Source organism: Bos grunniens, chromosome 11 (assembly GCF_055505025.1).
Source record: "Bos grunniens cultivar Pamir isolate PY7600 chromosome 11, Bosgru_T2T1.0, whole genome shotgun sequence".
Lineage (NCBI taxonomy): Eukaryota > Metazoa > Chordata > Mammalia > Artiodactyla > Bovidae > Bos > Bos grunniens.
This window is the reverse complement of record NC_141175.1, coordinates 39,637,006-39,651,317: the sequence shown is the minus strand read 5'-3', so window position 1 is coordinate 39,651,317 and position 14,312 is coordinate 39,637,006. Positions and strand designations below refer to the sequence as shown.

General features: G+C 37.6%; 1 protein-coding gene across 4 annotated transcripts in view; it reads left to right on the top strand.

Annotated features, from left to right (window-relative positions):
• ANXA4 (annexin A4) overlaps positions 1-14,312 on the top strand; it is a 75,305-nt gene extending 60,993 nt beyond the window's left edge. For all 4 annotated transcript variants that reach the window (XM_086326211.1, XM_086326209.1, XM_086326212.1 and 1 more), the window contains 5 exons: positions 1,987-2,080; positions 7,878-7,973; positions 8,562-8,620; positions 9,576-9,698; positions 13,239-14,312. In XM_086326211.1, the coding sequence (XP_086182337.1) occupies positions 1,987-2,080; positions 7,878-7,973; positions 8,562-8,620; positions 9,576-9,698; positions 13,239-13,298 (432 nt within the window). In that variant the 3' untranslated portion in view covers positions 13,299-14,312. The remainder of the gene's footprint in view (positions 1-1,986; positions 2,081-7,877; positions 7,974-8,561; positions 8,621-9,575; positions 9,699-13,238) is intronic.

The following is a 14,312-nucleotide window of genomic DNA, read 5'->3' as shown; positions in this document are numbered from 1 at the left end:
AAATAGTTAAATATTATTTTTTAAATGTGGGACTGGGAAAGGATTTTGTATGCATTTTCTTTTAAGATAGAAACCATAAAGGAAAAGGATTGGTAGTTTGGCTAAATTTTAAAAAGAAAGAATTGTTTTACCAAACAATACTACAAACAAAATTAAAAATCAAATGATAGAATGGGGAGAAATTTCACCCTGTGTATAGTAAGCTTAATATGAAAATATATAAGTAAACTACAGTTTCAATACTGTTATTGAAACTTACTCATATTTGTTCTGAATAAGAATGCCCCATTTCTTTTTAAAAAAAAAAGACATTGGACATTAGCAGACAACTCAAAAAAAAAAAAAGAAAAGTAGAAATGGCAAATACACCAAAAAATGACCAACCTCACTGCTACTGCTAAGTCACTTCAGTCGTGTCCGACTCTGTGCGACCCCATAGACGGCAGCCCACCAGGCTCCGCCGTCCCTGGGATTCTCCAGGCAAGAACACTGGAGTGGGTTGCCATTTCCTTCTCCAATGCATGAAAGTGAAAAGTGAAAGTGAAGTCGCTCAGTCGTGTCCAACTCTAGCGACCCAATGGACTGCAGCCCACCAGGCTCCACCATCCATGGGATTTTCCAGGCAAGAGTACTGGAGTGGGGTGCCATTAAGATACCATTTTCTACCCATAACTAAAACTTTACCCTTTTCAAGTTAGTTTTTCTGGTATTTTACAAAAGTATCATTCTGTGACAGATGGAAAGTTCCATGTTTGCCACATGTTCCAGTTACAATTGCTGTATAATGAACCACCTCAAACTTAAAATGTCAGAGGTCTTAGCTGGGAAGACTTGAACAGCTAGAGGTGGCTCAAATGGCTGGGGGCAGGAGTCTCCAACACTTGTGTCTGGCGTCTGGGCTATGAACCGGGGCTCACCTCAGGCTTCGAAAAGGTCTCCTACCTGTGGCCTCTTCCGGTGGCGTGGGCTTCCCAGAGCATGACGGCTGCCTTTCAAGAGGGACCACATAGAAAGCCAGCATTCCATGAGAACCAAAGCTGCCTGACTTTTATGACCTAGCCTCAGAAATCAGTGTCACTGCCACTGTATTGATTGAAGCAGTCACAAGCCTGCTGAGAACCAAATTTGAAAAACACTGAATTAGATAAACCTTTTGTGCCCTCCCAGCTTTAAAATTCCACAGTCCTCTGTATGGGAAAAAGAATCTAGAAAAGAGTGTATATATGTATAACTTATTCATTTTGCTAAACACCTGAAATTAACACAACATTGTAAATCAATTGTAAAATGATAAAATTCCATGGTTTTTTATGAGAACTGACTGAACTGAGAACTGACTCTTTAATCATGTGGCAGCAGAGAGGAAGGTGAAGAAACAGCTGAGTAGATGGAGGTAAGCCCAAGGAGCGACAAAATGTATCCGTGAAGGGTATTTTGAGAAATTTAACAAGCCAGCTGCTGGTTATAAATGAACAGTGGGGAGAGAAGCCACGTGCCACTAGAGAGAAGTAAATCACGGGTCATTCTAGAGTGGTGGTGTCCAGTAGAACTTTCTTTAGTGTTGAAAATGTTCTACACTGTCTGTGTCTAGTATGGGTAGCCACTAGCCACACATGACCACTGAGCACTTGACACGTGGCTAGTATGGCCGGGGGGGTTGAATTTTAAATTTTCTGTAGTTAATTAAAATTCAAATAGCCACATGTGGTTAGTGGCTACCATATGGAACAGCCTGAGTCTGAGCATTCCTTTTGGGTCTTAAACCAAAGTCTGCATGTTTGCTCTGACTCTCCGGGAGATATAGAGTTCCATTAGTCTTATACCTAAGGAAAAATCCTGAGTCATTTCCACTCACTGCCAACACCACTTCTACCCCCGTCACCAGGAAAATAAGCCAACTCCCACTCTTTGAAGTTCTGGAAATATTTACAGATGTTCTGGCACCTTCTCTGTTGTGTTTTAAACTCGTGCTTTGTTTGGCTTCAGGACCTGTATGAGGCTGGAGAGAAGAAATGGGGGACAGATGAGGTGAAATTTCTAACTGTTCTCTGTTCTCGCAATCGAAATCATCTGTTGCATGGTAAGGCACTTGCTTTTTTTTTTCTAAAGAAACTATTTGAAAGATAGTGAAAATGATATTACCTGTAACTGATAAACTTTTTTCCTTCACTTGGTGCAAAGACCTAATTATACTGAACTGTCTTAAATGTCTTAGCTTGGAAATTGTTGAGTGCAATGATATGCGTGAGAGTCAATTGCTGGAAGATTAATTATGAGTAATTAGCAGATATGTTCATAGAAGTTTGGCATTCCAGTTTGTAGGAAACTCACTTCCATAGTCAATCTTTTTTTCTAAAGTAGCTCTATTTAAATTTAATTATATAAGACAAAATCTTTAGTACATCAGCAAGTATTAAAATAGAAATACTGGTTGACATTTATTCCTATTTGACATCCAAGTTGTAAAAGCTAATAGAAGTCATTTCTTTAGGGGGTATGTTGCAGAAGATGACGAGTGGATAATTTCAAATTTTGTTTCCTGTGTGTAAAGTTTCTGTTTTGCTTCTGATAGTACTAGTCTTTGTAATGTACTTTTGAGTTCTTTGGGGAAAAGGCACTATACAGTTGTAGAATATTTGTTGTCTGGTTTATTTTCTTCCTGTAAACAGTGATAAAGGTTTAGTAAGATATTTCATCTTTTATATAAGCTCTCTAGGTCTTTATGCTATATCCTAATTTTATAAACTCATCATGCCCTTATAATCACTCACAGTTTACAAAACTGGTAAGAAATTTGAGGCGAATGAGTTTGCTAAATTGAAAGCTTTAAATAATTGAAAATTACAATATATTTGAAAGTTGCAATTATTTCAGGTATTCCACACTGACAGTAAGTGATTATTCCAGTTATTAAATGTCATGAACTATCATTAGATGCAGGGCTTCCCAGGTGGCTCAGAAAGAATCCACCCGCCAAGGTAGGACACCCAGGTTCAATTCTTGGGTCAGGAAGATGCTCTGGAAAAGGGAATGACAACCCACTCCGGTATTCTTGCCTGGTGAATCTTCACGGACAGAGGATCCAAGCATGCCACAGTCCATGGGGTTGCAAAGAGTCAGACACGACTGAGCACGCAAGCATCATCAGATGCACCAACTTCTGATTCAGCTCCCTATTTTTTTGCCTTCCCTTGCCTGAGTATTAATAAAGCACATATCCCCCTGGTGATACTTTTCAGGAACTGCATGTCCTCAGAAGTGGATTTAATACAAATATTAATATATTTTTAACAATTTTCGCTTCTAGGCACAAGTCAGTGGTGTAACTTGTGCTTGTAAGTCACTGGAAGAAAATCTTTTAAGCATTATTTGAACAAAGAAAACATCATAGTTTTCTTACCAACCAACAATAGTGAGGATTCATAATAACTAAAATTTTGTTAATTCTCTATCTTCCAGGTGCAGTGCTTAGTATATTATGAGTATTGTTTGCTGCAACATAACAATGAAAGCAGACATTATTTTCCCCATTTTCAGTTCCGTTCAGTCGCTCAGCATGTCCAACTCTTTGCAACCCCGTGGACTGCAACATGCCAGGCCTCCCTGTCCATCAGCAACTCCCAGAGTTTACTCAAACGCACATCCACTGAGTCGATGATGCCATCCTCCACTGTCCCCTTCTCCTCCCGCCTTCAGTCTTTCCCAGCATCAGGGTCTTCTCCAATGAGTCAGTTCTTCGCATCAGGTGGCCAAAGTATTGGCGTTTCAGCTTCAGCATCAGTTTTTCCAATAAATATTCAGGACTGATTTCCCTTAGGATGGGCTGGTTGAATCTCCTTGCAGTCCAAGGGACTCTCAAGAGTATTCTCCAACACCACAGTTCAAAAGCATCAATTCTTCGGCACTCAGCTTTCTTTATAGTCCAACTCTCACATCCATACATGACCACTGGAAAAACCATAGCCTAGAGAATTACATGAACTGCATAGTCCATGGGGTTTTTGTTGGCAAAGTTTTGTCTCTGATTTTTAATATGCTGTCTAGGTTGGTCATAACTTTCCTTCCAAAGAGTAAGCGTCTTTTAATTTCATGGCTGCAGTCACCATCTGCAATGATTTTGGAGCCCCCCAAAATAAAAGCTGTCACTGTTTCCACTGCTTCCCCATCTATTTCCCATGATCTTAGTTTTCTGAATGTTGAGCTTTAAGCCAACTTTTTCACTCTCCTCTTTCACTTTCATCAAGAGGCTCTTTAGTCCTTCTTCGCTTTCTGCCATAAAGGTAGTGTCATCTGCATATCTGAGGTGATTGATATTTCTCCTGGCAATCTCGATTCCAGCTTGTGCTTCCTCCAGCCCAACGTTTCTCATGATGTACTCTGCATATGAGTTAAATAAGCAGGGTGACAATATATGGCCTTGATGTATTCCTTTCCCTATTTGGAACCAGTCTGTTGTTCCATGTCCAGTTCTGTTGCTTCCTGACCTGCATACAAATTTCTCAAGAGGCAGGTCAGGTGATCTGGTATTCCCATCTCTTTCAAAATTTTCCACAGTTCATTGTGATCCACACAGTCAAAGGCTTTGGTATAGTCAATAAAGCAGAAATAGATGTTTTTCTGGAATTCTTTTGCTTTTTCGATGACCCAACAGATGTTGGCAAGTTGATCTCTGGTTCCTCTGCCTTTTCTAAATCCAGCTTGAACATCTGGAAGTTCACTGTTCACGTACTGTTGAAGCCTGGCTTGGAGAATTTTGAGCATTACTTTGCTAGCATGTGGAAGAAAGAAAATGAAAGTCACTCAGTCGTGTCCGACTCTTTGGGACCCCATGGACTATGCAGTTCATGTAATCCTCTAGGCCAGAATACTGGAGTGGGTAGCCTTTTCCTTCTCCAGGGGATCTTCCCAACCCAGGGATGATCGAACCCAGGTCTCCCGCATCGCAGGTAGATTCTTTACCAGCTGAGCCACAAGGGAAGCTAGCATGTGAGATGAGTGCAATCGTGTGGTAGTTTGAGCATTCTTTGGCATTGCCTTTCTTTGGGATTGGAATGAAAACTGACTTTTTCCAGTCCTGTGGCCACTACTAAGTTTTCCAAATTTGCTGGCATATTGAGTGCAACACTTTCACAGCATCATCTTTTAGGATTTGAAATAGCTCAACTGGAATTCCATCACCTCCGCTAGCTTTGTTCAGAGTGATGCTTCCTAAGGCCCACTTGATTTTGCATTCCAGGATGTTTGGCTCTAGGTGATTGATCACACCATCATGGTTATCTGGGTTGTGAAGATCTTTTTTGTATAGTTCTGTGTATTCTTTGCCACCTCCTCTTAATATCTTCTGCTTCTGTTAGGTCCATACCATTTCTGTCCTTTATTGGTGCCTATCTTTGCAAGAAATGTTCCATTGGTATCTCTAATTTTCTTGAAGAGATCTCTAGTCTTTCCCATTCTATTCTTTTCCTCTATTTCTTTGCATTGATCACTGAGGAAGGCTTTCTTATCTCTCCTTGCTGTTCTTTGGAACTCTGCATTCAGATGGATATATCTTTCCTTTTCTCCTTTGCCTTTTGCTTCTCTTCTTTTCCCCATTTTAGAGTAGAGAAAACTGAGGCTTAGAAAATGTGTCAATTGGATTTTTTAATTCCAAGTGATACACACTAAATAATTACATAGGAAAAGAGGAGACAATATAGAATGGGATAAAAAGGACATGGAAAATGCTAGCGGTTCACTGTACTAAAGAGAGCTGAACAGCTCTAGAAAGACTAGAAATCAAGGCAGTTCTGGGAAATCTCAGTAGAAGGGAGTCATGGATTCATTTCTAAGGCAGAGTTTTCAAAAATCAGGTTTTCATTAAAAATGCTGATTCTTGGATTTCTTGGTCCAAGAATCTGCCTACCAATGCAGGGGACATGGATTCCATCTCTGGTCTGGGAAGATTCCACATACCGTAGAGCAACTAAGCCCGTGTGCCACAACTACTGAGCTGGCATGCCCTAGATCTTGTGCTTCTCGCAACAAGAAAAGCCACAGCAGTGAGAAGTCTGAGCCCTGCAACTAGAGAATAACTCCCACTCACTGCAACTAGAGAAAGCCCAAGTGAAGCAACCAAAACCCAGTACAGCCAAAAAAAAAGTAAAAATAAAATTAAAATGCTGATTCTTGAACCCCTACTTCAGATAGACTGATTTAGAATTTCTGAGAGTGACACCCAAGCAGTTTAATGGGTTTCCCAGGTGATGCTTACATTCTCTGAGGTTAAAAATTACTGTGCTTTTAGCCATCCTCATGGTCTGCTCAGTCAAAAAATTTCCAGGAGAGTAAGGCTGACTGGTCCTAGTTGAATGAACTGCTCACTCAGTTGTTAGAGCTTATGGTATATGTTAGTGAAAGGAGTGTCCCTGGTTTGACAGTCCTGTGAGAATCACTGATGGGGTTGTGGGATAACGTTCCAAAGAAAGCAGTGGTAAGAAGATAAAACAGATACACACTCTAAGTAGGCTCCAGGGGAGGCAGCAAGAGAGGAAAATATGTATATAACATTTTAAAGTGTGTGTGTGTGCTTAGTTGCTCGGTTGTGTCTGGCTCTTTGCAACCCCATGGACTGCAGTCCACCAGGCGCCTCTGTCCATGGGATTTCCCTGGCAAGAATACTGGAGTGGGTTGCCATTTCCTCCTCCAAGGAATCTTCCCTACTCAGGGATCAAACCCACCTCTCATGCATTGGTAGTTGGATTCTTTACCACTGAGCCACATGGCAAGACCCTTAACATTTAAAAATATTTGTTAAGAAAGGAGAGAATTTTTAGTTATGTTAAAGTCTATTAAAAGATGCAACCAGATATTATCAAATGTGACTAAGTTTAGAAAAGGTTGACTTGCTCTAATCTAAAAATATATAGTTGATTTACAATGTTGTGTTACTTTCCACTATGCAGCGGTGATTCAGTTATGTGTATGTGTACATGTATATATATTCTTCTTCAGATTCTTTTCTTTTATAGGTTATTACAAGATACCAAATATAGTTCCCTGTGCTCTACAGTAGAATATTGTTGTTTATCTATTTTATATATAGTAATTTTTATCTGCTAATCCAAAACTCCTAATTTTTCCCTCCCCTGCATTTTCCTTTTGGTAACCATAAGTTTGTTTTCCATATCTTTGAATCTGCATCTGTTATGTAAATAAGTTTATTTGTATCTTTTTTTTAGATTCCACTTATAAGTGATATCATATAATATTTGTTTTTCTCTGACTTCACTTAGTATGATAATCTCTATGCCATCCATATTGCTGCAGATGGCATTATTTCATTCTTTTTGATGGCTGAGTAATATTCTATTGTGTGTATGTGTGTGTGTGTGTGTGTGTGTGTGTGTATTTATATATATCACATCTTTATCCATTTACTTGTTGATGAACATTTAGGTGCTTCCATGTATTGATGTAAATAGGAATTACTCTAGTTTTGATGAGCTGAAAGGAAGATGAATATACAGGTGATTGCCAAGGCAAAAATTAAAGAAGAGACACATTCTGCTTATTAAAGAAACAATGAGAAAAGAGTGTGTCTCCAGATACACTCCACTCATAAATCTCCACTTTATTTGGTGAAAACAGAGTCCCACAGAAGGGAAATGACTTGGCTTATGTCTTCCAAGATTCATGACATTCCTTCCACATCTCCTCTGGCCCATTCCACTTGTTGTAGGCACCCTGGTTCTCGCCCACGTTGCTAACTAGTTTCCTCTTGAAAAATGCCAGAGAATAACTAGTAAAGTGTAGTTAAAAATGCTCTTTCTAGTAAACATTTTAGTTTCCTCTATTCTTTTTTTTAATTTTTTATAATTTCATTTTGTTATTGTTTGTAGTGTTTGATGAATACAAAAGGATAGCACAAAAGGATATTGAACAGAGTATTAAATCTGAAACATCTGGCAGCTTTGAAGATGCTCTGCTGGCCATAGGTAAGCTGGTAGGAAATAGGGAGTGGAGAAACAAATGTTTACCGACTTTCCTCCTCGTTCTCAATTTGTCATCATGGGTTGTAGACATTTTTTTTTCAGGGATAAAAAATTTTTTAAAGCACTCGTGATGTGCAAGCCAGAATTTTAAGTGAGAAATACTATATACAGCCTGATTGTTATTGTACCATGTGGCCTTATATATTTTTATATCCTTTGTGCCTTTATATCTCAATACATGGAAAGGTTAATCCTGTACTAGCTGCTTCTTGCAAGTCTGTGAATGGTTAGAACTAATAACTTTCATATGGTACAGATAACAATAATCTGTTTGAAACTTTTTGGTGCCTTTGCTTTAATGGCCTTTATTAAGTATTTCTTCAGGAACTTGACAATAAATTGAGGGTACTTTCCACCTATGAAAATGCATTTAGCATATGCTATGCTCATAAAACATTGTTGGCTACATTTTTCCAACAAAACAATCAAGAGATACTATTTCAGACCTTGTAGAAACAATGAGAACAATGTCACTTTTTTCTCATAGATTTTATCTGTAAATTTTTCATTTTTTTTTTATTCTCTTGACAGTAAAGTGCATGAGGAACAAATCTGCATATTTTGCTGAAAGGCTTTATAAATCCATGAAGGTAAATGGCCTCGTTGTTGGTGTCTGATTTTGGCCACACAAAGTAGCCAAAATCAGCTTGAGCTATTCAGTTCAATTCTTCAAATACTTCACTGAGTGCTTGCTAATAATAATACTAGATAATATGTATTAAGTACTTACGTAATGTGTGATCACTCTTCCTAATGCTTTATATGTACAATTTTATCCCCACAACAGCTCTGTGGGGCAGGTACCATTACCAACCTCCACTTTATAGATGAGAAAACTGGGGCATAAAGAGGCTAAGCAATTTTCTCAGGGTCCTAATGGAGCAGGAATGCCAACCCTGGCAGACCGGCTTCAGAGCCCCAACTCCTAACCATGAATGGTACTCTGTGCAAGCACTCTTGCTGAGGGGCAAGAGAGATCAAAATCTGTCCTTGTTCTCAGAGAACTTCTAGCCTTGACAGGAAGGCAGGTATGTGCAAAACACCATAAGAACAAAACAGAATGTAAGACGTCACTGAGGATCCAAATATAGGGACACAAAGGAAAGGGTATTTAAAAAAAAAAAATTTCTTTGGGGGTGAGGATCAAAAACGAATTTATAAGGAACTGGTATATTTAAGCAGAGCCTTAAAGGAAGTTTTACATCAGAGGATTTTACATGGTAGGAAGGATGGTGAAGCTGTGAAGGGAAAGATGACATGGTGGGTGGATCACTGTAGGTGAGGCAGGCGGGCTGGAGAACACAGGGTATGTCTCTAGAAGGGCAGAGGGTGGTCTCCTCTGGTCGGCACACGGAGGGTTGAAAAGATAAGCTGGAGAAAGCCTTGAGCTCTGTGAGGAAGAGTGACATTCCACGGGCCCCTAAGGTTGTAGTCCAAACGACGTCAATGGAAGACTGATACATAGTCTTGCCTTGATAGACTAACAAAGGGCCCTGTCCAAAAACCAGCTCAGCTCTCTATGCAGGGATCTGGTTTCTTCCCTAGGGCTTGGGCACCGATGACGACACCCTTATCAGAGTGATGGTTTCTCGAGCGGAGATTGACATGTTGGACATCCGGGCAAACTTCAAGAGACTCTATGGAAAGTCTCTATACTCCTTCATCAAGGTGGGTCGTGGGAGTCAGGGAAGATGCTGATGAAAGGAGCAGGTTCTGACCTAGGTATTTAGACACTTCCTATCATCTCCTTCTTGTCAGATATCTTTCCCTTTAAAGACGGTACTCTCAAATATTTCCAGTCTCTCTCCTTTCACATGGATGTGAACCTTTCTGCCTGGTTAGAAGCTGAAAATACTTGCCTTCTAAATATAGTAATTATTTCATGTGGATCCCAGACAGAGAAAGATTATATTTTAATGAATGGTCTTAAGAGCACAATTTCCATTTCTACCTGCTTACAATAAAAGATAAGCTACTGAATCAGTCATCCAGAACCTCATCCTGGGCCAGCTGAGGTCTGCTGAAAATAAGCGAAAACATGATGGTTATCCTGGATTGCTGTTCTTTACCTGGCACCAGACATCTCGTCCTAACATGGCGTGGGGAGTAATGAGAAATGATTGACATTTCTCAAAACCCCTCATTACTGGGATTTTGCCTTTGAGGAAACCAGAAGGAATATGAAATATGAAACCAAGACTCATGTCCCTAGAAGCTGGTGTTGCCAGCACAGTAAATGTCAAGTCAGGATTTGATCTGTGAATTAAATATTCTGAATCCTACTCATAGCTTGGAGAGGTGTAGCTACTGGGTGATTTGAACTGCAAAGTTTCTAACTATGTCTACAAGGCATTCAGAAACTTGTTTCTACTTCTGTACAATCTGTGAGGTCATTTTATTTTGCAGTGCTGAAATATAGCTAGCTGTAAGTAAAACAATTTTAAGATTCAAGGATGACCGTACATGAAGCTATGGGCAAATATTTGTAACATATAATATAGGGTTAATATCCCTATCTGAAGAGTTTGTACAAATTACTAAGAAAAGGAAAAAAAATCCAAAAGGAAAACCTGGACAGAAAGAAAACATGAGCTCTATGATAGATGAAACACAAAATGGACACTAAATTGGACAATGTTTAATTTCACTAATGATAGATTACAAATAAGAATGGATCATCATTTTTCACTAAATACCTTAACAAAGTTTAAAGAGATCATAGCCAGCATTGAGAAAGGCTTCGGGAAAACTCACCATCTATTACGGAGGCACTGTAAACTAGTCTAACTTTCCTAGGAGGCAACTTGGCAATAAATGCTTAAAAAATAAACTATGCCTCTTATTTAGCTATTGTTAATGTTTAAGAATTTCTTTTTTTTTTTTTAAGAATTTCTTTAGGGGAAATAATAAGATAAAGGTACACTAATGCACAGAGTGGGAGAAAATATTTACAAATCATATCTAATAAGAGTTTACTATCCAGAATATATAAAGAACTCCTACAACACAATAACAAAGAGACAGACAGTCCAATTAAAAAATCACAGAGGGTTTGAATATCTTCATACCTACTAACATGGTTATAATTAAAACAAAAATGAAAAATAACAAATGTTGGTGGACACATTGGAACCTTGTGTATTGCTGGAGTGAATGTAACATGGTGCAGCCACTGTGGAAAAGACTTTGGTACTTCCTCAAGTAATTAGACATAGAATTACCGCATGACCCAGCAGTTCCACTCCCAGGCATATATACTCAAAAGAAATGAAAACAAGCTTGTACACCAATGTAAACATTATTCATGGTAACCAAAAAGTAAAAACAACCCAAGGGTCCATTAATAGATGAATGTTTACAGTGTGGTAGATACATACATAAAATGAATGAAGGTTCTGACACATGGATGAGCTCTGGAAACATGCTAAGTGAAATAAACCAGACATAAAAGGACAAATACTGTATATGATTCTACTTACATGAAATATTTAGACTAGGTAAATTCATAGTGACAGAAAGTACACTAGAGGTTATAAGGGGCTGGAGAAAGAGGGGAACAGGAAATTCTTGCTTAGTGGTTACAGAGTTTATTACATATTATTTTCATTTTTATTAACCAATAGGGGATGACTCAACTTATGGAAAGTCTATACAATGGAATACTACACAGACCCTAAAATGATGGGGTAAAAAATACTGACTTGGGGAAACAGCTCAACAAATATATTTACATTATGTGTTTTTATATGTATAAATATGCAAATATATGTACTTACACACACTCATATCATACAACACTGGAAAGTCTAAAAATAAAGACTACGTGGCCCATTCAATAACAATTGCCAAAAGGAGCAGGATAGAAATAGAAAATATGTAAATAATAGAAAAAAGACAGAAATGAGGTTAAAAACATAAATTATGATAATTAATAAACTCCCAGATTAGGTAAAAATACAAAATCCTACTGTATACTGTTTATAAATAACTGAAATACAGTGATATGTAAGAAGCTTTAAAAAAAAAAAGCCAGGGAAAAGAACATTAGACAAATGAAAGGAAAGCAGGGGTTATACTATAAGTAAAATGAATTCAGGACTTCCCTGGCAGTCCAGTGGCTGAGACCCTGGGCTCCTGATGCAAGGAGCATGAGCTCAGTCCCTAGTTGGGATCCCTCGTGTTGTGCGGCATGCCCAGAAAAAAAAAGAATTTAAGGGGGAAAAGCATTAAACAGAGAAAAAGTGGACCACTGTATATTGATGAAAGCTACACATTACAACCAAGATTAAACTACCATGAAACTTTAGGTGCCAAACAGTATTGCATTCAAATATACAAATAAGAAACTTGAGACTTCAGAAGATGTTGATGGGGATACTTTGCTGGATACGTTTAACACATCCTTATCTTTTGACAGATCAATGAGGCAAAGTATCAACAAGGGTGTATTAAGGTTTGAATAATATACATTAAACTTTGAATCCAATCCCATCTTTTCTAGTCACCCATGAAGCACTAACAAAAACTGATCTATTATTTAGACCATGAAAAATTCTACGTAAAAATTATTTCTCCTTTCTAGAAGGCTATTTTGCAAACCATATTAAAGGAAAATATGTGATCATTAATCTGGCAATTCCCATTTTATGAAAATTTATTCTGAATAAATTATTAAGAAAATGCACAAAAATGTCTGTTTATTACAGCAGTGTTTTAAATAGTGAAAAATTGGAAACAACATAAATATCCAATGGGGGGAGATCAAATAAATTACCTTACCTATGTAAAATGGAACACTCTGTAACCATTAAGGAATGATGTTGTGGAGGAATATTTAATAATGGGAAATTAGCAATACTAAGTAAAAAAAACAGAATACAGATGAATACTACAATCTCATCATGTAGGAATCTATATGCAGAGAAAAAAGGAAGGATATACAAAAACTAAAATGTTAGGCATAGTAATCTCTAGATGTTGGAATTATGGATCATTTTTATATTCTTTTATGTCTATTTTCTACATTGAACAAGTGTTCTTTTTGTAATAAAAAATAACAAATATCATTAAAAAACCTCTCCTAGAAAAATCCAGGCAAGACTGGAAAAGTTAACCTAGGTGACTTTGAGCTGTATATTCTATTTTGAAGCCTGTTTCTCTGACTGTAACTCTGCTTTTCTTCTCCCCCTCGCCACCCACCTCCACCAGGGTGACACATCTGGAGACTACAGGAAGGTGCTGCTCATTCTCTGTGGAGGAGATGATTAAAATCCAGAAAGCCCAGGAAGATTCCCTACACTTTGAATTCTTTTTAACTTAATTTTCTACACTGCTATTAGCATTATCTCAGAATGCTTATTTCCAATTAAAACGCCTACAGATGCCTCCTAGGATATAGCCTGTATTATTATTCATCTATAATTACCCACTATGATGCTTTAAAGCTGTACTTGCATTTCAAAGCTCATAAAACCTAAAAGGAGATTTCAGATTAGAAATAAGAATGTGCTCCATGTTTTCAACAGATCTCTTCCTGTTTGTGTTTCACAGAAATTGGGATATATTACATTATTTCATATTTTCTTTTTGGAGAAAACTATTGAAGTGGAAGACTGTTCTAAAATCTCTTTTATTCCCTCATTCTATTATTAAGAGTGGCTAGTAATTTCTTGATTTGAAATTGTCATCATCTAGTTAGTAAGAATAGCTAACCAGTTTGATATTTTACATAATCATTGTTTGAAAGCGTCTACACATCTGCTTTTGCTTGTTTAGGTTTTCATATAAAGTGCTAGTTGATCTTAGTACTAAGTTCAGCATTGGAGACTCCCTCCATCACATCTTACATTAAGGTCAGGTAGACTCTCCAGGTTGAAGTATAACAAATTTACTGACTTGTCTGAACAAATTCAACTCTGTGGTTATACAGATCATATATGTCTGACTACCAAACATAAATGCTGAACATTCCACAATATTAGGGTTAATATAATAATAATAATGGTCTTAAGCCAGCTTGAAGATGAATGTGAAAAAATTAAATGTCAAACTACATATTCTGGTGATGGTGTAGTGCTCTGAATTTACATTTTTGTGCTAAAAATAATTTTTTAAATCATTTTTAATTGTGTTGATTTGAATACTTGCATTTGTTGATTTACACTTGCACTGTGGCTTTCAACTCTAGAATTATTGTAAGGTGTACTTGGATTTAATTTAAAAGTTCAGTTTGCATACAACACAGACAAATAATTCCAATAAAATATGGTGTCTTTCAAATTA